The sequence below is a fragment of the Pelmatolapia mariae genome, linkage group LG4 (genome assembly GCF_036321145.2).
Source record: "Pelmatolapia mariae isolate MD_Pm_ZW linkage group LG4, Pm_UMD_F_2, whole genome shotgun sequence".
Lineage (NCBI taxonomy): Eukaryota > Metazoa > Chordata > Actinopteri > Cichliformes > Cichlidae > Pelmatolapia > Pelmatolapia mariae.
In genome coordinates this window covers 21,236,325-21,257,606 of record NC_086230.1, presented here as the reverse complement: position 1 = coordinate 21,257,606, position 21,282 = coordinate 21,236,325, and the positions used below count along the sequence as shown (strand labels likewise).

At 41.7% G+C, this 21,282-nt stretch overlaps 2 protein-coding genes across 4 annotated transcripts in view; one reads left to right on the top strand and one right to left on the bottom strand.

The window, feature by feature from the left end:
* Positions 1-727: 727 nt before the first annotated feature.
* Positions 728-5,538, bottom strand: dnaja3a (DnaJ heat shock protein family (Hsp40) member A3a). Of its 2 annotated transcripts, XM_063471864.1 has the most exons (12): positions 5,314-5,538; positions 4,202-4,344; positions 4,032-4,115; positions 3,722-3,928; positions 3,430-3,582; positions 3,197-3,344; positions 2,725-2,789; positions 2,481-2,609; positions 2,274-2,389; positions 2,093-2,190; positions 1,800-1,932; positions 728-1,555 (listed from the first exon to the last, which is right to left on the bottom strand). In XM_063471864.1, exons 1-11 carry the CDS (start codon positions 5,519-5,521, stop codon positions 1,814-1,816), a joined length of 1,470 nt encoding a protein of 489 aa, XP_063327934.1. In that variant the 5' UTR covers positions 5,522-5,538; the 3' UTR covers positions 728-1,555; positions 1,800-1,813. The 2 variants fall into 2 exon arrangements, with proteins under 2 accessions (XP_063327934.1, XP_063327935.1); XM_063471865.1 differs by lacking the exon at positions 1,800-1,932.
* A 374-nt stretch (positions 5,539-5,912) lies between these two features.
* The window catches only part of LOC134626235 (mitochondrial import inner membrane translocase subunit TIM16-like), a 111,385-nt gene continuing 96,015 nt past the window's right edge, over positions 5,913-21,282 (top strand). For both annotated transcript variants that reach the window (XM_063471860.1, XM_063471858.1), the window contains exons 1-7: positions 5,913-6,069; positions 7,641-7,737; positions 8,836-8,916; positions 9,086-9,156; positions 10,172-10,358; positions 11,417-11,493; positions 16,183-16,233. In XM_063471860.1, coding sequence (XP_063327930.1) covers positions 6,010-6,069; positions 7,641-7,737; positions 8,836-8,916; positions 9,086-9,156; positions 10,172-10,358; positions 11,417-11,493; positions 16,183-16,233 — 624 coding nt within the window. In that variant the 5' untranslated portion in view covers positions 5,913-6,009. The remainder of the gene's footprint in view (positions 6,070-7,640; positions 7,738-8,835; positions 8,917-9,085; positions 9,157-10,171; positions 10,359-11,416; positions 11,494-16,182; positions 16,234-21,282) is intronic.

Below are 21,282 nucleotides of genomic sequence, written 5' to 3'. Positions count from 1 at the left end.
ATAATTTCTACAGTTTTGGCTGATTACACACGCTAAATTCTTCATCTGCATGGAACCCAGGCTCTGCAGGATCTTCCTTCTCATCCTACTTAAAGTGTGTGTGTGTGTGTGTCTCCAGCAGTAAAAGTGTTTTGGTACCCTGCTGTTATGCTTTTGAGCCACACAGTATTATCAATGAAGGATAGAGATTGTTGCCTTGCACCGAAACCACCTCTCGTGATTTGAGATATTTGCAATTTCACAGGGTTATTATAGAAGATTAGTCAACCCTAAAATCAACAACACGAAGCCTTTCATCTGCCTGTAGAGGACCAGAGCTTGAGAATCACACACATTCCATCCCTGAGGGGGTATGAGGCAAAATTAAAACTAGATCTGAAAAACAATATATAAAAACTAGACTTTTGGGGGGAAAAAAAAAAAAAAAAAAACTTGAAAAACAGAGGAACTCTCTTTAGTTTTAGTTTCTCTTAGGTTATAATATTATCTAAAGTTTTTACCAATTATGTCTTACAGCTATGTAATACAGCTGTTAATACCTGTGCTGACTTTTCTAAATCTTGCCTCTGACAAATGCCCTCCACACAATAAAAAGATGACAATGTCAACAAAAAGTGAAAATGTAAAACTGCCGGAGCAGTAGCGCTGTAATGCATCTGTGTTTACAGGTGTCCCTAATGAAGTGATCAATGCATATACAAAGACATGTTAAACATTAAGGTGCAGACATAGTCAAAGCATTGTGAACTTTATTTTTTCTGTACTTTACATAAAAGTTTTTTTTCTGGGCCCTAGCTTTATTAGAGCTGTACAGTATCTCTCTTCTATATAGCACATTGATGCATTAATGTATGCTCTACAGCTGTTTATGTACATGTGGACTGTGGTTGAGGATTAAAATCAATTTCTCTCTCATAATGCAACATGACAGATCAGAATAAATCAGTTTTCACAGTTCAGGAAAGTCTGACTTTCCACAGTTCGATCTATGATAATTCTGAGACTTTTACTTTCCACTGTTGACACACCTCCAGCCCACCACGGCAAACTTTTAGTTTGATGTTTATCCTGTCAGGACTGGCAGCGCTGAGGAAACGGAGAAGCCCAAGCATGAAAACACAACTGATGCACACAGAACTGAAAGATCAATAACAGGATTGTTTAACCTTGAATAAAACTTTAGACTGCACCTGAACTCTTTGTGGATACAATAACTTATTTGTGGGCATGTGGATGCTGTTATCACCGTTATGTTTCTCTTCTGACAAAGAATAGAAAACCAACATTGAAATGAGAAATGACAAGTGTTTGTTATCACCATTGCTTCTATGGATGCTTAACAGAGAGGGGACTGGCCTCTTGTTCCAGGATCCACTTTGGCAGAGGTACAAAGTACATAATCCTCTTGGTTTTTGATACAGGGCTGGGTAGGAAGGTCTGTAATACTCCATCCAGAACTACAGTTGTCCAAAACCCAGTATTCCTCTTTCCGTTGTCCTCCTACTTGTCTTCTGACACACTGATGGAGGCGCTCAGTTCATGGAAGATCTTTTACCTTGAAAAGGAAGCAAAAAAAACAAAAAAAACAACTTAAGACAACAAGAAAAACAGCCAAATTAAAAAGATAAGGAGTAGACACCTGATACATCCCTAAACTGGCTAAATGCATTGTGTTCTTATGCAACAGCCACAAACCAGATAAAGTATTAAAGTATATTAAAAAAAAGTTTACTGTTTATGAACAACAGCACGAGAAAAAGTTCAGTGGGAGATGAACATAAATCAGTAACCAGTCCTACCTGGTTTGTGGCTGTCAGGAAGAACTGAATAATTTCCTTAATTTGGAGAAGAAGCCAACTTGTTGATTCAACTCTGCCTTGTTGTCATGTTTTCTTTGCCCTGCCTCAGACCGCCTACCACTGCTGCCCCCACCTGGACAGAGATTGATACTCCATCAGCCAGGTTTATCAACTAGGCAGAAATTCCTTTCCTCAATCTTATTTCAGTGGACTAGAAATATACAGCAAAAAACAGAAGAAGGTAGAAGTAGGTAATGAAAAAAGTAGGAAACCAGGTGAAGCTGTCTGTGTACCTGTGGTGGTGGCAGTGACACCGTTTACCGTCCCCTCTATGTCCGTCTCATCCTCAGCGTAGCTCATCAACAGAGCTCTTTGTCTATCTGTGAGATTCCTGTACAGGAAGACACGGTTTTAGCTTTATTGTGATTTAATACATTTTTAAATTACACTGTAAGGATGTCAGTGCAGTCTTACTTGGGTATTTTAATTTTGACGTGGATGTAGTGATCTCCAAAGCCATAGCCACTGACTCGAGCTATTCCCTTCCCTGACAGGCGGATCCTCTGGTCTGTCTGGATGCCTGCAGGGACCTAAAGACAAATCCAGTGAATTGTTACACTGAATGTGTTTGAAATGTTGCCCAAAATTGTTGTTATTCGGGTAACAAGAGTTTCTACTTACAGATAAATTCAGAGTTTCATATAGGCCCTGTGTTCTCGCTGTGCCGCCCAGGATGGCTTGCGCCACGGATACGTAAAGGTCAGAGTGGATGTCTGCACCATCCCTCCTGAATATGGGACTTTTTTGGACCTGGTCACAATCACACGACAATCCCATTAAAGAGGCTCAGAAGGAAACCCTTCTGGAAGGTCTGGCTGTGAGATTAGCATTAAATAGCAGCAACTGACGCACAACAAATACCCACCCTAAATGTGATGAAGATCTCCTTCTTTCCAACCGGCATTCTCACCGTCTGACCATCCTCCACTCCTGCAGGGCAAAATATGTAGTATTAAATAAAACAACTTTTAATTTGAACAGTGGAATGATCCATCTCATAGAATAATCCCATTAAGATCAACACCAGCAGGCTTTAAAAGGTACAGGGAGGAGATGTCGCTTAAATTTATACTTTAAATTTTTAAGATTAAATGTCCATTTTGTTTTTCTAGACTAAACACCTCAACATAAGGAAACTATCCTCCAGTCTACAACAATTTACTATTATTATTTACTATTCACTTTTAGGCAATGTTTCAATAACTTTGTGAAACAGCCTACAGCAAAGCTTGTTTTGGCACATGGCCCTACTCATTAAAAGATAAATGCAAACATATCCTTGAGGTATCTGCAGTGTGTAAACAGTAGTCAGATAAACAGACTTGAGTGTGACTGACCTGCAGGCACAGGAACCATCACTGTCTTCTTCTGTTTGGTTTGTCCCGTGCCACGACAAGAGTGGCAGGGGGTGGAAATGACCGTGCCTTTGCCACCGCAGCGCCGACATGTAGAACGCATCACAAATGGGCCAGTGTTTACCGTTTCCTACAGTGGGGGAAATTAATGTTTAATAACACACTTGGAAAAAAAAAAGATAGAAACGAGATGAACTCATTGTTGGAGCTCTTACCATGCCAGAACCATTGCAGTTGTGGCAGTGTTGCACCTTAGTGCCTGGCTCGTGGCCTTTACCATCACAGCGCTGGCAGGCTGTTTCGATGTTAACTGACATCTCTTTGTTGACTCCCTTTGCTGCCTGAGTAAATGTCAGCTCCATAATGTACTATGAGAGGGAGGCAAAACAAACAAACAAAACATGTAAGAAGAGGAAATTTTGATTGATAAAATAAAACTGTTTCAATTAGAATCAGCTGAGGAACCGCTTGTCTTCACTTCACCCTATTTCACAATATCCCTCTAACCTCCTGTGGCTGATCAAATATGGCGCCGAAGTCTCCAAAGCCGCGACCTCCAGAGAATTCTCCAAAGATTTTGCGGAAGAGCTCCTCTGGATCCACATTGCTGGCATGTCCACTCCAGTAATGCTGCCCTCCACCCGCCTGACCTGCATCAAAGCCCGCTGTGCCATATGTATCATACTGCTTCCTCTTCACTTCATCACTAAGAACCTATGAAGAACAAAGTAAGGTAATAATGGTAAAACCTGGAGATGTTTCACAGGTTTCAATGAGCAAAGCAAATATAGAGTAGAATTAATGCCCAAAACCAAACCTCATAAGCTTCAGCCAGCTGAGCAAATTTTTCCTTGGCTTGTGGGTCATCTTTGTTGGTGTCAGGGTGATACTTTTTAGCCATCTGAGGGACAGCAAACATGAACACACCATCAGCTACTGCAAAGACTACTGTGCTCAGTGCAAGCTGCATCTCAGGCAGGAACAGACCTGGTAGTAAGCTTTCTTGATCTCCTTCTGTGTTGCTGTGCGAGGTACCCCAAGAACCTGGTAAAAGTCCTGTTTGCTGCTGGCAGGGGCACTTGTGTGAAAGGACTGAGTGTAGACAGCGTTTGGTGGTTTGAGGCCTGGAACTGTTCAGCAGGGTGAAAGGTGTGAGTACAGTTTCAAGACATTTAAAGAGAAATGCAGACAAGTGAAAGAAAACAGATGGAGGACAGCTTTAATGTAATACTTGGATGCATCTACAACCAAATAACACTACAATGTGGATCTGAGAATGTGTGGTTGTTTGTCTCTCCGTTAGCTCTGTGATGGAATCTGGGATAGGCTGTAGCCCCACTGTGATCCTAAGAGGTACGTGTGGATAAATGAGATGTTTCTCCAAATGCAGTGGTGCATTTTTAACTAAAAAGTTCAAGTTGTGTCTCATCTGTCCACAAATCACTGTACAAAAAGTATTGTGGATCATGCTAGATGGTTTCCTCTGTGGGATTATTCCAATAACACAATTCTTGAAAAATAAGATGTGGAATAAAAATGTAAGTAAGCTGTGGATATTTCTGTAGGTGTTTGTGTAACTGTGTCACTAATTAGCGTGTTTAACATTGTTTTCTGCGGTTAGTTACCGGGTGTAGGTGACAAATAATGCAAAAAGACATGAATGGAAAGCATACTTAGACTAACCCTAACTGACAGAAGATTCTAGAAACAACACAGATCCCTAAAGCCCCCTCCAAATGTGGAGCATGTGAATTAGTCAAACTGACGGGTCTAATGTTAGTGTTAAGTTACTGACCAGGCCAAAATCTAGTCTAACAGCAAAATGTAACACCGCATCGGCCTCCTGCAAACTGAACTTAATGGCTGCAAAGTATGCAAGACTGACTGCATCACATTTGATCAACTTTGAGAGTGCATCATAAAAATGCGCCGGTCTCCAAGCTCGTCTCTTCTTCAGTGTTTGCTTGAGCCGTTATAAGGGCACTTTTATTTAGCTGTCTTACCCTGCGTCATTCGAGTGAACTTCAATTACAAAACAATTAGCCTAGAATAGCCTAGCCTAGCTAAGGCTACTACCATATGGCTAACACAGCTCTCACCTGACAGCCCTCTCAATGTCACCGCTTTCCCCACTCCGCCACACACCAGGCTCCCACCGCGCCACAGTTTTTCGGCCCCCAGTGTAGAGAAACTCCGGACTTCTCCATGGCCAGAGCACACAATAGCACTGACAGCTCTCCGCTGTCCTGAAGACACGGCGACTGTAATCCAACGTGAGGAGCAACGAGCAGCCGAAGACGCCATCATTGCTACACTGGCCGCCGCTCCAGACGCTCTGCGCATGTCCGGGAAACAGTGGGCGTCACCCACTAAATCTCCAAAGATATTCTGTTTAATCCGAGATGTCACTCTCTCAAGAAAACATGAGCTTTGAAAATGTAACTTAAATCATCTTTTCTTTTTTAAAAAATAAATTCTGCTTAAGAAGTCACATCATATAAATCACGACCGGCTAAAATTATTCAATTTCCCCTGATTTTCCTCTGTATATCGAACATAACAAGTGACAAATGAAAGAGGATGCACACCTTTTGCAACACGGCGTAGCGCGTGAAGACAGCAATACATCCAGAAACAAATCTCCCGCCCTATCGGACAGCTCCGTGGAGCAAAGCGAGCGAACACTTAAGCGGCAAGGCTGAACTGTCAGCTGTAGAAGGAACCCTCCTTTGCCGAGTACCAGCCACCTCGACACAGACACCCGGAAGGCACGAAAGTCAGTTTGAGAGGGCAGCATGAACCGCTTTAAGACTTCCAAATTCAAAAACACCACTCCGAAAATTGCCAAGAAAGATGTGAGTAGCTTGCGAGCGACAGAATAGGTGCAGATTTGCTAGCTAGCGTTAGCGTTGGTAATTAGCTCTGTGGTGTGCTCTTTTGTGGGGAACGCCTGCGTGTTTGCAAGGGATGTTGAACTTCCTGCATCTGGAAATCTGCACAGTATTCAGAGCAGGAGATGCAAGTGTTCTGTGGGCTCTTAGTGAAGACTGAAATCATTGTGGTTGCACACTGCTGTCAGCCGTGATAGGATGCTGCGGTGATGCACATCACCATACTTGTGTTAAAATAGCTTATTAGCTCTTTGCTGCAGCATTACATGGTTTTGATTGCTCCGATTTTCAGCCAGTGGGGAAAAATATAAAATTTCCCCAGTGAGAAAGGAAAATAATAATAATATAACTACCATATAACTACCACAGTTGCCTCTTTTTCAGTGATAGTAGTCCTGCAGATTGCAATTGTTGGCATGTCTGGACTGGACTGCAGTGTCTTGCATACAAATCTGGACCAATTTTTTCCTCAACTTTAAACGCCTAAAGCTCTGCTTTGTGAAGTGTATATTATAATGTAACCCCCAGCCTTTCATTTTTTTTTAAAGCAGAGGGCAGTAAAATAAAATCCTTGGCATGCACAGAAACAGTGGTATCTCTCCAAATCTGTGCTCGGGGTTTAAGACAGCAGGTGGTGCTTTGCTCTTGTGAATGTTAAACCAGCCCTTTGCACCGGAGAGCAGATTTAATGTGAAGTCATGTGTCTGTGTGCTGACATTTTATACTCAGTGCAAGGGTGAAATGTTGGTCAGGAGGCGATGCAGGCTTATGTGGATAGAATGAGAAAAGAAAGCAATTTTATGTCAAAGCGACTTCAAATCATAGGCCTGCAGAGGAATTTAAAAAAGGTAGTGAAAGAAAGTGACCGGTGAACATAAAGTTGTCTTTCAGATGATATAACTAGAAGTTTTATAGACTCAGTTATTGTAATAATCAGCATTATATGTGGTTTAGATGGAGGAATTTAAGTTAAGTTATATGTTAGGATTTTGTTTTCAATTGAAACGGCCTCTATTGTGATGTATTTGCATTTGTTGTCTACCTCGCTTTTGACACAAACATGTCTAGTCTTGTTGCGATAAATGCAAAGAGTGCTTTGAAATGAATGAACAGAGCAGCAATACATCTCTTCTGCAAGGCTGTTGGAGCTGTCAAAGTGCCCTTTAGCGGCTGAATGACCATCAGGATTGCTCTTAGTTTCCTGAATAGCAGCACAGCAGTACTTACTGGAGCATGTTGTACAGACACACTTTCCTCTAGCTGCTCTTGCCTTGTTAATGTTATGAAAGAGTTTTAAGAGTTCTCTGCTGTGCAAAGCAGGGAGGACTTCCACTTCCTTCCCACTCATGCGTGCATGTGTGTGTGCTCTCTCTCAGATCCTTCCTGTTTATTGCAGCGTTTGCTTTCTTTTTCTTTTTTTTATGGTTGTGACAGTGTGTGGCTTAATATTATGAAACAAAGAAGAGATGGTTGTTTGTGGTCTTTTTTGCATTGACTTATGCTTGTGCATTATTAAACCCATGTGTTTCCACTAGGAGTGGATCAACAATGTCCGTGCAGGCTCCTTTGCCTCCCAGGGCAACCACATCAAAGCAAGTTCCAAGCTCGTGGCTTTCAATACTGAGCAGGCTGGTAAGACTATAAAGGTTTGGCAGAACAGTAACATTCCCTTATACTGTGCTGTGAAAAGGTATTTGCCCCCTTCCTGATGTCTTAATTTTTTTTTTGTTTGCATGTTTGTCACACTTACATGTTTCTGATCATCAAAAAAAATATACATTACACAAAGATAACCTGAGTAAATACAAAACACTTTTTTAAAAAAAAAATGATGATTTCATCATTTCATCTCCCTAGCCCTGTCTGAGAAAGTAATTGGAAAAGTAATTGCCTGCCAACTGAATCTAACTGTTTGTGCCACCCTTGGTAGCAAAAACTGCAATCAAGTGTTTGCAATAACTGGTGATGAGTATTTTACATCACTGTGGAGGAATTTTGGCTTATTCTTCTTTGCAGAATTGTTTTATTTCAGCCACATTGGAGGGTGTTTGAGCATAAATTAGCTGTTTAAGGTCTTGCCAAAGGATATCAATCAGGTTCAAGACTGGGTTCTTCCAAACCTTTCATTTTGTCTTTTGAGGCGTTCAGAGGTGGATCTGCTGGTGTGCTTTGCATCATTGTTTTTTGGGTGTCAGCTGATCGCCAAACGCGGATGAGTTGTTGATGCACTCTCGGAGTAATTTTGATGTGCCGGCCACTCCTGGGAAGGTTCACCACTGTTCTGAGTTTCCTTCATTTGTGGATAATGGCTCTCATTGTGGTTCACTGAGGTGTCAAAGCCTTAGATATGGCTTTGTAAGGTTTTCCAACCTGGGTTGATTACTGAAACTGAACTCAGCTTTTCAAAAATGTGGTTAATTACAGTTAAATCATGATTTAACAAGGGTGGGGCGTTACTTTTCAAATAGGGCCAGGCTTGGATCGATTTTTTTTTTCACTTACTAAATAAAATCATCACGTTAAAAATACATTTGAATTTACTCAGGCTTATCTTTGTCAGATAGAAGTATCCACCATTTACAGTATGAGTGATGTTTATACTGCTGTTACCCAAGTTCAGAATATCAAGATAACATAACCTAAAAATCAAACACAGTGTCTTAGATGAAACAATTTGAACTTTTGAAAGGATGATTCCTGACATTTCCTGTCTGCTGTACGTGTCCACAGGTGGAGGCATGCTGGGCCTGTCTTCAGTCCAACCAGGCTCAGACGGCCAGCGGGCTGTCACCCAGATTTCCTGCCATTCTGGTAGTTTTTTTTTTTTTTTTAATCCTTTTGATTGCCTCTTAAACTCTTTAAAAACACAAATCACATGAGAAATCTACATGATGTTTCTCAGAAGTGAAAGTAGACACATGACCTGGTTCTAATATCTTATGCTAATTTCTATTAATTAATTTTCCTTCTCTCCTGTCAGATCTTGTGACTGACATGGACTTCTCTCCTTTTGATGAGAGTCTCCTGGCAACATGCTCAGTAGATGAAACGGTGAGCTGTTCAGTGTCCTACTTCTTTCTGACCTTGTTCGTTCTTCGTTCAAATATACTCATAAGCCAACGTTCCATCGTCTCAGGCTTTGTTATTCCTGCCAGGACTTTGAATTGTTTTTCCTATTTAAACATTTTGAAGACTCCTTTCTCTCAGCCACAGGTGCCCCAGCTTACTGGAATGTGCTGAGCGGGGTCCTGCGTCTTCATACTCAGCAGCTCGGTTTACCTCACAGACCCGTAAAGATATGCAGCTTTTGCCGCACACACGAACCAAAGTGATCTGCAGTGCCCCGCATCTGCAAAACACTTTCTCTCCTCTTATCTTTTGCCAGCAGGTCATATTGTTTCACCAGCTTGGTTGTGCTGAGCAGGGAAAATGTCTGGGAAACATGATCTCAATTGTGTGTTTTTCCTGACTTAACTAGACTTTATATAAACTCTTTTTCATAAATTTTCAAGTAATCTGATCTGTTAGAAACATAACATGAGCCCAGACCCCAAATTATTCAACATTTAGAGAAATACATCATTTGACGGCCTGGTTGATGTTACACTTTGATATTTTAATTACATGCTGTTTTGATCTTCTTCACACAGTTTGTTCCCTTTGTGAGGCTAGACAACCACAGCTCCTGCAGTCTTATGATTGCTTAGCCTAACCATGACCGGTTGTTGGTGAGGGGAGGGAGAGAGGACAAAAAACACACTGTGGAAGAGAGCCATACAATAATAATACTTAAAGATTAAATGCAGAGTCATGTATAAACACATAGTGAGTGAAGAAGAAACCCTCAGTGCATTATGGGAATCCTCCCAGCAGCTTAGGCCTATTGTAGTGTAACTAAGGGAGGATTCAGAATCACCTGATCTAGCCCTATTGTTTGTTTTGCTAAGAGGAGGGAGAGGGGGAGAAAAGGGAAGAAGGTTTGTTTTTTCCCTGAAATGGATACAGAGATGGCAGGAAGAGGGAGAAAGAGCCATTATCTTTATTTTTTGTCCTTTCGTGTGCGCAGGTGAAGCTGTGGCGTTTGTGTGATCTGGCGCAGGAGCAGTCCAGCAGTCCAGAGCTGACCCTGCGGCCAGGTCAGGGCAGGCTCGAGCTGGTGCTCTTCCACCCCACCTCCTCTGGCGTGCTGGCTGTTGGCACCACTAAGTCTGCTCAGATTTGGGACACCAACAGCCAGGAAGCACCGCTAGCAGGTAACTACAACCAGCAGCTGAGCACAGTTTAATTTTTTTATTTGAAACAAATCTCAAAATCTTTGTTCGTACATCATGTGCCGTGCTGTTTTTCACATTTAACATTTCAGTCTGTGTCAGTTAGTTGTCAGTAAATGTGCCGCATTTTGTTTCTGTGTGTAACAAAAGTTTATATATGGAGTGGAGTGAAGTGGTTGCCCTTTTTTTGTGTTGGAGACTCTCTCACTGACACTGCCTACGTTTTACAGCCCTGTGGCTCTGTCTAAGTGCTGGAGCAGCAGAGGTAATGTTTTGGTTTGCAATCCTGGCCCCAGTCTCCTTGGATTGGCCTCAGGATACAATCACTATCCTCTGGCCTCATCCCCCCCCCCCCCCCAAAAAAAAACCTCCCAACCCACACACATATACTGTGTCCCTCCTTCTCCACCCCCCATGACAGCTGGCCTGGCTGCTGCTGCTCACTGCTGATCCAACCTGCCACTGTGTCTTTCATCGCCCTCATTTGTAGTTTTCTTTCCATGTGTGGTCAAGGAGCAATCTGAATGAGAAAATGTGCATCTAAGTGAGTGTGTGTTTGGGTTCTTGTGTTTATTTGTTTGTTTTTTTGCTCTTCACTTTTACGTTGTGTGTCACTGTCTTAACAAGGGCACCCTTCATTTTTTGGTGTGTGTCATGGTGAAATAATTCACACAAGCTGTGCTGTGATCACTTATGGCACTTCAGCTTACACGTGCCATGCTTTGAATTTCTTACATATGCCTACACTGGTGAAAGGTGTAAACCACTCATACTTTTATTGTTGTGTTTTCTGAACACTGTGTGCTTGATTTATGGCCTCATCTCTTCCCTGCATTTTCATGAAGTGACCTCTTTACATTGATGTGTGTGTTTTGTTTCGTTTCTTTTTTGTCTTGTCTGTGTTTGTGCTGTCAATCTGTCCTCGCTTCCCTCTTTTTTTCCAAACCATTTTAACTTTCTTTGTCATTGTTTTGTCACTGTCTAACATTAACATTATTTCCAGTTTCTACCACTTTAAAAGATCCATTGCGTGTTTGCAGTTCTAGAGCAGCACGGTGACCAGGTGCAGAGTCTCGGCTGGAAACTCGATGGATCTCTTTTGGCTTCCTCCTGCAAGGTGAGGACAGCTCAACCTGAACAGGATGTTAAGTCTTAGTCAAAACTAAGCCAAAATGCAGAAGCACTGTGTAAAAAAAACTAAGGAAACCCCACGATTCAGCAGAACCAGCTCTTGTAGAACCAGCTGTAGCAGCAATAACTTGAAGTACTTGTTTTTTGCATGACTTTATCAGTCCCTCACATCATTGTGGAGGAATTTGGCCCACTCAGTTCATTGAGGTTTTATGGGCATTCACTTATGCACAGCTCTCTTAAGGTAACACCATAGCATTTCAGTCGGGCTGGGGTCTGGACTTTGACTAGGCCATTGTAACACCTTGGGTCTTTCACCTTGGATCATTGTCCTGTTGCATGATAGAAATTTGGTCAAGCTTCAGCTGTCAGACAGATGGGCTCACATTTGAGTAAGAATACTTTGGTTTACAGAGGAGTCCATGGTTTACTCAATAACTGCAAAAATGTCCAGGCCCTGTCACTTCTAAACTGTGCTTAAAAGTTGGTATCACATGTTTGTGCTGATATGCTGTGCATGTTCTTTTTAGAGAGGAAAGACATTCTCCCGGCAACCCTCCCAAACCCTTTTACTGAACTTTACCATTTAGCATGCTAACTGAGGCCTGTAGAGCAGGGGTCCCCAATCCCAGTCCACGAGGGCCTGTATCCTGCAGGTTTTAGATCTCACCCTGGGTCAACACACCTGAATCACATGATTAGTTATTCTAAGGCCTCTGGAGAACTTCAAGACATGTTGAGAAGGTAATTTATCAATTTAAATAAGCTGGGATGGATCGAGGACACATCTAAAACCTGCAGGGGCACCGGCCCTCGTGGACTGGGATTGGGGACCCCTGCTGTAGAGTCTAAGATAGAGGTCTTGGGTTTTTTGCTGTTTGTCTGAACATTAAAGTCAGTTCACCCCAAGGCCAGTACAGTCTGAATTTACTGGGACTTTCACTCCTGGTAAAATTGGCACCAATCATGAATGTTTTCCACTTGTGAATACTTTTGCTCACTGACTTCAGATTGTTTGGAAATGACTCTATAACCAGATTAATGAGCAGCAAAAACTGCTTCTCTAATTTCAGAGAAATTGATGTCCTCTTTGGACTGATCGAGCAAACTGACAAAAGTTCTGCTTTTATGGAGGTGCTCACACTTGCTGATGATCAGTTAATCAAGTACATTTGATTAGCAGCACGTGGCTGCTACTTACTCGCTTAATTCTTATGGAATCAGTAAAGGTCTTTTTAGTTTTTCACATACTGCTTCTGCATTTTGACTTTGTTAAATATATAATGGTGTCACATTAGAATGATATATCGTGTGATGTAATTCATCTGAGGTTGTATTTACTAAATATTAAGACCCTCTTAGGGACAGATTATTTTTTATTAAATCCTAATGCATTAAATCATAGACATTAGCCATAGACGTACTTTCTTTTTATTGTGACTGTACACAACAGTGAATTAAATTGAATGCTGTAACCCTCTAATATATGGATAGAGATTGATTGCTCTAGTTGCAGTTGTGGTTTGTGACCACTAGATGCAGTCAGTGTCTCACACTAAGTGCAGCAAGCCCCACTTTGAACATTGCTGCACTTTATCTGTTTATATGAGTTTATTTCAGAAAACTGTTAACACGGGTCAAACTCATAAAAAAGGGTGGGGGTCACATTACACATTAGATTAGAAAGTGTTGAGCAGGTCTTTAGAGGGGAAAAAGGGATAAATTTGGAAAGCCAATTTTATAGCAAAAGATGTAATTTACCATTTATTAATGTTTTTGGCATCATTATTAACGTATTAAAACAGAGGGCCTGTGGAGATTTTCTTCATCAGACTGGAAACTTCAGTCTCTTGGCAATAAAGGCTCTAATAATGGAAACAAGCTGCGTGCAAAGGATAAATATATCAAGGCCTTTGTTTTGTCTTGCCCCCACCTGACCCCTGAGCCCCAAACCCAATAAGAAGAATTAGAATCTGGTGAACAGTGCTTGTTTGACATCTCCACTGGGTATGTGGTTTATAGGAAAAGCATGAAATAAACTAAATTAATTGCTCAAGAAAGGAAGTCTGGAAAGCTGTGTCTTTATGGCCAAAGGGTTTTCTGTTTGGGTGTTAATAATTTAGGCAAAGGAAGAAGAAGAAAGGATGTGGTTTAAATCTGTTTAAAAATAGAAGTTTATAAGTTTACAGGGAATTATTTGATGAATATATTTTGACTATAGAAAGAGCCTAGGGATATTTTTTTAAAATATTATTCTGTTGTACACCGTTTTAACTGTCACATTATGCACTAGAGTAAACTTTACTAAAAGCTCAAATTAAGTGATTGATATGAAAATATGACAGATACTTAATGAGCTTACTTGAGCTTGAGACCAAATAAACTTTGACACAGAAATATAATGCATGCATGTAATTAACAGGTAACATTGTTGGCCCAGGCTCCCTTTGTTTGTCTTTGCTCTGACAAGTAACAAATTATTCCAACAGTCATGGATTGTGTCCAAATGATGACATTAAGTTGACAGGATAATAGCCTTCACCGGAGCTAACAAGCCTTTCTGTCCAAAGTGAGACTTAGACGGAAAGAACCAGGCACCTCAGAAACAAGTGTGCAGAGGTGTGGCGGTGGGGTGGGGTGCAAGATCAGAGGCTGTGAGGCCTCTGAGATTCTTGCCCCATTGGGCTCTGGTGTCATTTAACCAAAAGGCCCCTTTCAGTCTCCCCAATCTAGCTTATTAAAGCAAATAGGGCCTGCCAACATGTGGGTCCAATCCCTCCAGCCCTCCTGTAGGGTAAACATTGGGGCACAGGGCTGGGTTGGGGGAAGATGAAGGGGAGACCACCACCCTGAGGAGCAAGAATCATGACAGGCCTCATTTGAACCTAGAGAGATGTGTATTTATGACACACCGTGGAGAAAGGCAGCATTCAGTGCAATGAAACCCACAGGTAGTGTGAGCAGGGATGGAGGTAGGCCTTTGTTTATCTGAATGATGGACGGGCCTGGGTGGTATGCTGTCTGGAAGTGAGGTGTCTGTGGGTTTATGCCCCACGGTTCACCTTGAATTTTGAATTTTATCTGCGCTCTGTTTCCCACAGAGCACAGAATCACTGGTTAAAGGGTTGTGTAATCCCAAACTGCCAGTCACAGTTACACTACACTAGTAACCATGGGAAACAACAAGCTGGCAGGACAGTGTGTTTGATGAGTGAAGTTGGAGTGAGAGAGCAGCCCTGGCCGAAGATTCCCAGCATCTGTGTGTGTGTTTGCACACATGTGAAAGTTGTGTGCAACACACAAGTGGCGAAAACTCATTAACAGCAGCTTGAGAATGAGGCTCCATCACTTTGATTAAACAGCAGCTGTCTCAGCACATACACACACACACACACACACACACACACACACACACACACACACACACACACACACACACACTCATAAACGCACACATGGCTATCTGGCCAGTTTAGGTAAAGTTTATATGTGTTGTTGTCATAGGCTTAACAAGGTGTGTTTGCTTATTTGAGTGTGTGTGTGTGTGTGTTCGTGTTTGCTTGCTGGAGAACATCTGTATGTGAGAAACCTCTCATTTGTGTATTTGCACAAGTTGGTGTCCTCTTCCATATCTTATTCTAGAGAGTCAGCATGTATATGTTTGGTTTGCATTGAAGGTTTCAGCATTCACAACATAATTCACATAAATCATGGACATAATTGTTAGTAGCAGCACCAGCTTACTATCTCCCAAAATAAGCTCCGCAAATAAATCTTTACCACTTAAAGATAGTTTAGAGCTCATAGATTGGTTTTAGACAAAATCTGGCATTTTGGCAGCAGGTGGGCTGTTGCCCATGTGGGTGTGTTTGTGTGTATGTCTGCCTTCTGAGTCTTTGGCTTAGCCCCAGGTCACAGAGGCCTGAAGACACAGCTTTGGGCCATCATACTCGTGGGTGGGCTTCACTCACACACGAGTGGAGAGGCAGAGAAAGAAGCAGAACATTAGTTATTACCCTTGTTTACTACTCAAGCTAAAAAAAAATTGCAAAACTGTAGCTCTTTATTTATATTCTGTTGCACAGAGCTCCTCTTTTTGTGAGTTTAACTGCATCACAGTTAGCATAGTATATCTTTAAAAGTGTCTATGGTTTTGCCTTCAGAGTATTGCCTGCTGTCAGCTCCTCACGTTAGGCCGTTGTGGTGATCACGGTCATGCTGCAGACACACATGTCCCAATCACAGTTTGATCCCATTAGGCCCCCATTTCCTTCCAATCACATAGGAGCCACTGTGATTGGCTGCTTTGATTGATGCCTAATGCATGTTTGGGCTGGCCGGGGTCACGGCACGGGAGGCCACGGCGAGGTCACTGGGTTGCATTTGCTAACAATGAATCAGTGAGATCACGAGAGCTTGTGTTGTTCTTTCTTAATTTTACTGAGATATATGGACTTTTTTTTAAAAAATACTTAAAAAAAAAAACTTTCCATTGAGCTTTTTTTCCACAGAAGGAAAAAAGAGGATATTACAACACAGACATGATTTTTTTTTTTTTTAAAAGTCCCAGTTTAAATTGGCCCTCTTAATATTTGTTTCATGTATCAAAAATAATAAAAATTTCTAATATTGCTAATTTACTTACTAAGTCTCTCTTTCTTTAATGCTTGGCTAGGATAAGATGATCCGCGTGTTTGATCCCCGAGCCCAGCTGGCACCTGTTCAGGTAAGTCTCAAGTAAAAAGTCATTACAATGCTGCCAAAGGAACAACTGCAGCTGCTCTCAGGGCATTGTAACACTTGTAACTATGGTCCACTTTTTGCTTTTTTTTGTGGCGTAGGATTTTGTTTACAGTGTAGAAGAAATAGAAAATCATCTCTCTTCAAAGTAGCTGTTGGTAGAATAACCACCCTGTTCATTGTCACTGTGCTCTACTGCCATTTACTGTAATATGAGCCCCTTTTCTTTCCCGCACTCCATCTAGTGACAAACATGTTGACAGTAACCAAGAGAGCTCACCACTGGCCACTCACAGTAATTCATCTACTACTGATTTATGGAAGTGCTGCACACGATGTCATCGCTGCTCTTTAATTCCCACGGGTACCCATCCCAGCCCTCACCCCTCCTTTTTTTTTTCTTTCTCCTCCACTGGCGATCAGCTTTGAGCCAATTTTATCCAGCAGCAATGAGGAAGTGGAGTGGTAGGGCATTTGTGTGCTAAGGGGATGAGGAAGAAAAGATGAAGGGGGGGGGGGGGGGGGGGGGGGGGGGCATGAGTGAGTGTTGCGAGAGGCAGCTCAGTATAGTGCAAATAATCTCACACATTTCCACGGTGGACCTCCCAGGCTGATTTAATTACTGGGGTACTATTGTGCCTGATGGTCTCTTCTTCACATTTGTAAATATGAAGAATCTTGCAAAAACACAACATGAAGCAGCAGCTTAAATATATTATATCACAGAAATACCTGGAAGGCACAGCAGGCTGTATGGAAGTGAAGCATATTTGTGTCTTCATGCACCTGCGAACATGTGAAGACATTTGTATCTACTCACACTGCACAGTATGTACTCGCCCATGTGTTCTTTATTTGTTTTGAATCTTTCGAGACCTTTATGTAAGGGTTACAGTTTCAGAGGTATGTCTCTGAAGTCAGTGAGGCAACAAAGGAAAGGAAAGGGTATGCGGATGATTTTATTTGTGCCACACTTCTTACTGCCTGTATAATGGAGTGAATGGGTGTCTGTTTTCTGAGGTAACATGAGCTGGCTTCTCTCCAGTCTGTGAACCCAGTTGTTTACATCAGGTGTCTCAGTGTTGATGTCATTTTAGCACACTGCTGTTCTGCAGCCTGTTGGAATTTTCAGCGCAGGAGGGTTTTCTCCCCAGAAATCCAATGCAGACTTTAAGAAGATGTTTCCAGTGGTGCTATAAATTGCCTGAAAATATGATATTCCAGGCAACTTGGTGCAGCCAAAGGGTCTCATTAGTTTAGATTAAATCAGTGCTGGGTAGTCTGTCTGTCTCAAACAGTGTCTCCAGTAGGAGCCAGTGGTTCCTAGTGGCGGGGATCTGCTGCACTAGGACATTTTAGGAAATCTATGGCAGTTTTTGCCTCAGTTAGAAGAATGACAGTGGGGAGAAGCAAATAGGTGAAAAGGCAAGGTCTTTAGATCAGTTTAAAAATTATTTCTTAAACGAGTACTGCACAGATTTTGCACTTCACATCTACTCTTCCCAGTTCTGCTGCATCCGAATCATCCTGGAGATTCCATAATTTTTTATCCTCATACATTTTTTGACTGAGTCTTAGTTCTTTTGGTCGATGACCTGATGAGCTCAGTGGATGCAGCTGAGAGGCATCTATCAACAATCCATTCATTCACAGTTAACAAGAATTGTTGCTCCTCTGAGAGTATTGTTCAGAACTGAATCAAAGTTACTCACAATGATTACCTGATGTGTCTCTTTTGGGGGTAGGGGTTCAAAATCGAGATTATATTTGCCATTTCATGTGCACATTTTTCCATTTTCACATGCCAACATGACAGAGTAAGAGTAAGTTTAAAATGCACGGTTAGACTTGTGTCTTTTTTAATGTTTGAATGATTCGTAGATCAGTGTTAAGTGGTTTGACAAACTAAAAACATTCTTCTGAAAATGGTCAAGTATAAGGCCTGGAATCAAAAGTTAAAAAGCAGCTTATGTCAAGAAAAACTTAAAAAAATAGGCAGAGCATTTGCTAAGACTAGAAGCTAAGACTGAGTATTATATGGCTAGAAACAGGTTAAATTATGTCACATTCTCCCTGTGCCACATCTTCCATATTACTTCCTTTAATACAAGAGATAACAAATGCATTGTCAACACTTTTCTATCTAAGCAGTGCAGCTATTGTCAGAGATCTTTATTAATGTAGTAAGCAACCACAGTAGGAGACAGACTGAAGGTTTACTCTTGTTTTTATGCTTGCTTAACTCTCTTTTCTTCTTTCTGTCTTTCTTATTTCCTGTATAAGATATATAAGAAGCTAATGATAGACTCCTTTTAGACTCTTTTTATCCCTCCCTCTCCCAGCTGGTCTGCAACAAAATTGTCAATTCAAAAATGGTTTGTGGCTTTAAAAAAAGTTTTCTTAGACTGCTTGCCGCAAGGACACTCAGAGACCATTGAGCCAAGTCCACTAGCCTCTCCACCCTCTTTGTTTCTCTCTTTGCTTTCTCTGATTAATGTGTGTCATTGCCTCGCAGACTACTAATATGTGCAGATATGTGATTCAGCAAACTGAGCTTCTCTGTAGTCAGCACATTAATTCACCACCTCAAACCAAGGAGAGCTGGGATCCAGATCAAAGTTATTAGAGGGTTTGCTCTTGCCTTTTTGGTTTTGCATTCTCTCCCTTTCTTCTTTTGCTTCTATCACAGAAAACCAGAAGGTCCTGCTTTGAAAAGCTTTGGTCTGGGCCCTCTGAAGAGTGGGCAGAACCTCACCCATACAGCTTTCAGATGTGTTTTTCTGTCAAAAGAATGGGAGAGCCACTGCCACTCCTATTAGCACCAGATCTGCTGAAGGGTGTGGGTGCTGAATCCTTAACACACTGAAACATGATGAGTGCAGTAATTCTGATGCATAGAAGAGTGGGAGCCACAAAGCAGTTCGACACCATAAAACATAACATAGCACAACATTTCACATTGCATGAGTGGTTTCGATGAGATTCCACAAAATAGTTTGTTTGTTTCTGACATGAAGGCATTTTCAAGCACTTTCTCCACTTTGCGTTTTCAATGGTTTGTTGTTGTAGATGTGATGCGATGGCAGGGAACGGCCATTGTGGCCACAAAGTAAACAGAGAGGGGCAGAGAAATGGCCAAACTATGCGAATTTGTAACCTCACTGGGAGGTCTGTTTTCCTTCCTGCTTGAGCGCCAGTCAGTTGTCTTCATCAGGAGACGCCGCAACTCTTCTCTGAAAAGACTTCTGGGAGAAGGATATTGTAAGAAAGCTGGGGAGCATTAGGGTAAAGCACGAGTTTCTCCAATTTTCAATCCGAATTTCCCTGGAGTAAACAAAGTGAAATGTATACATCTAACAGAAATGTTTTTCTTTTGCCCGAATTTGGAAGGAAGCCGACGTATCATTTGCAACACTCATCTGTGCAGTGCTGATCCAATAAGTGATTGTTCTGGCTATTCTCCTCCTCCCCCGAGGACTGCAAAAGAAAATTTCCAGGTATTTTTAGGTAGTTAACAGTCACTGGATATATCACAGGAATGAGAAATAACTCAAGGTAAATGCAGGCTTACTGATCGGTTCCTCAAAAAGCAGGTGCACTCATGTAGATGTAATAATGAGGAGTTATTTGTTATAATGGTGGCTCTTGAGAAAACAAGAACAAGGCTAAAGAGAAATATTAAAAAATGAGAAGAGCAGGAGTGCCATGCAGCTCACCTGCTAAAACCATTTGCATTATGTCATCACCCAGCTTTCTCTCTCTCTCTCTCTCTCTACTTTCCTGTCATCTGTATTTATTTAATAATGGAGAAGTATGCTGAAAACATCAACATGCCCATTACTTAAATACAATCACTTGTAATGTGATTATGGTTGCTAGATAAATGACATGCAGTGTAAAAGCCCCCATCACACTGTCCTAGACGCAGGTCGGCGACTTCCAAGGTGGCTACTGGTTACTAGGGATAAATTTGTGTTCCCCAACCAGTTAGTGTGTGGTTGCTAGAGGTTCATGCCTGTCACTGGGTGAAACTGGTTGCAAAGAGGTTTACGGTTCAGCTGAATTCCACTTTGCATTGTACTTTTAAGAATTTATTTAAAAGAGCAGGTCATCTAACGATCAGAAGGTTGGTGGATTAATTCCTGACTTTTCATATCAAAGCATCAGTAGATACTGAACCCAGAGTTGATCCTCGATGCATCCATCACAGTGTGTCTTTTAGAAAAAGCGCTAAGGCATAGAGAGAAGCACTGTGTGTGCGTGCGTGCGTGCGTGCGTGCGACTGGGTGAGTGAGATTTTCAGAATTTCGCTACTACTTACCAAAGCAGTTGGCAAATGTTTGCAGACAAGACATGTCTTGTCTGCAAACTGTACGTTACCATGGTGATCTGATGCTATGCAAACCAATGGCAACATGGTTTTCTGTACAGCACTGTATACCTCTTTGCAACAAATTTCATCTTGCAGCTACCGGCAACTCTTTCAAATTAAGTATTTTGTGGAGATCGTTCCAGCAAATACAGTATTAGGAACTGCAACACAGTTTTTCTTGTGCACCTGACTGGATTTTGCGAGGCACTCCTCATCCTCCACATCATCCAGAACCATGAGCTGGGACACAGCTGGTGCCTTGGTTCCTCCAAAGGCAGCCTAGTTGAGTGGGGCTTGCTCATCCCTGTGGCCAGCACTGAATTGGGTTCTCCCTTAGCCAGGTGGAGTAAATATAGACCCTAATTACAGCCCTGCTCCTGCTGTATTTATGGGAAATAAGACTGCACAGGGTAATTAAGGTCTTGGACAGAAAGAGCAGTGTATATACTGCATCTGTAATCAGTGCAAGTGTGTATGTATGCGCACAAGCGACAGTTGTTAGGTAGTTGGCGCACGGGTTGAATTTCAGATTACATTTTTTTGTCTGTCTGTTTTTTCCCTGAACATGTCTTTTATGTTTTTTTTCCAAGTAAAGGGGCTTTTTGATAAACTTTTAGATATCCTTCAACATATGTTTGGGTTTAAGAGTTACAAATTGATTTT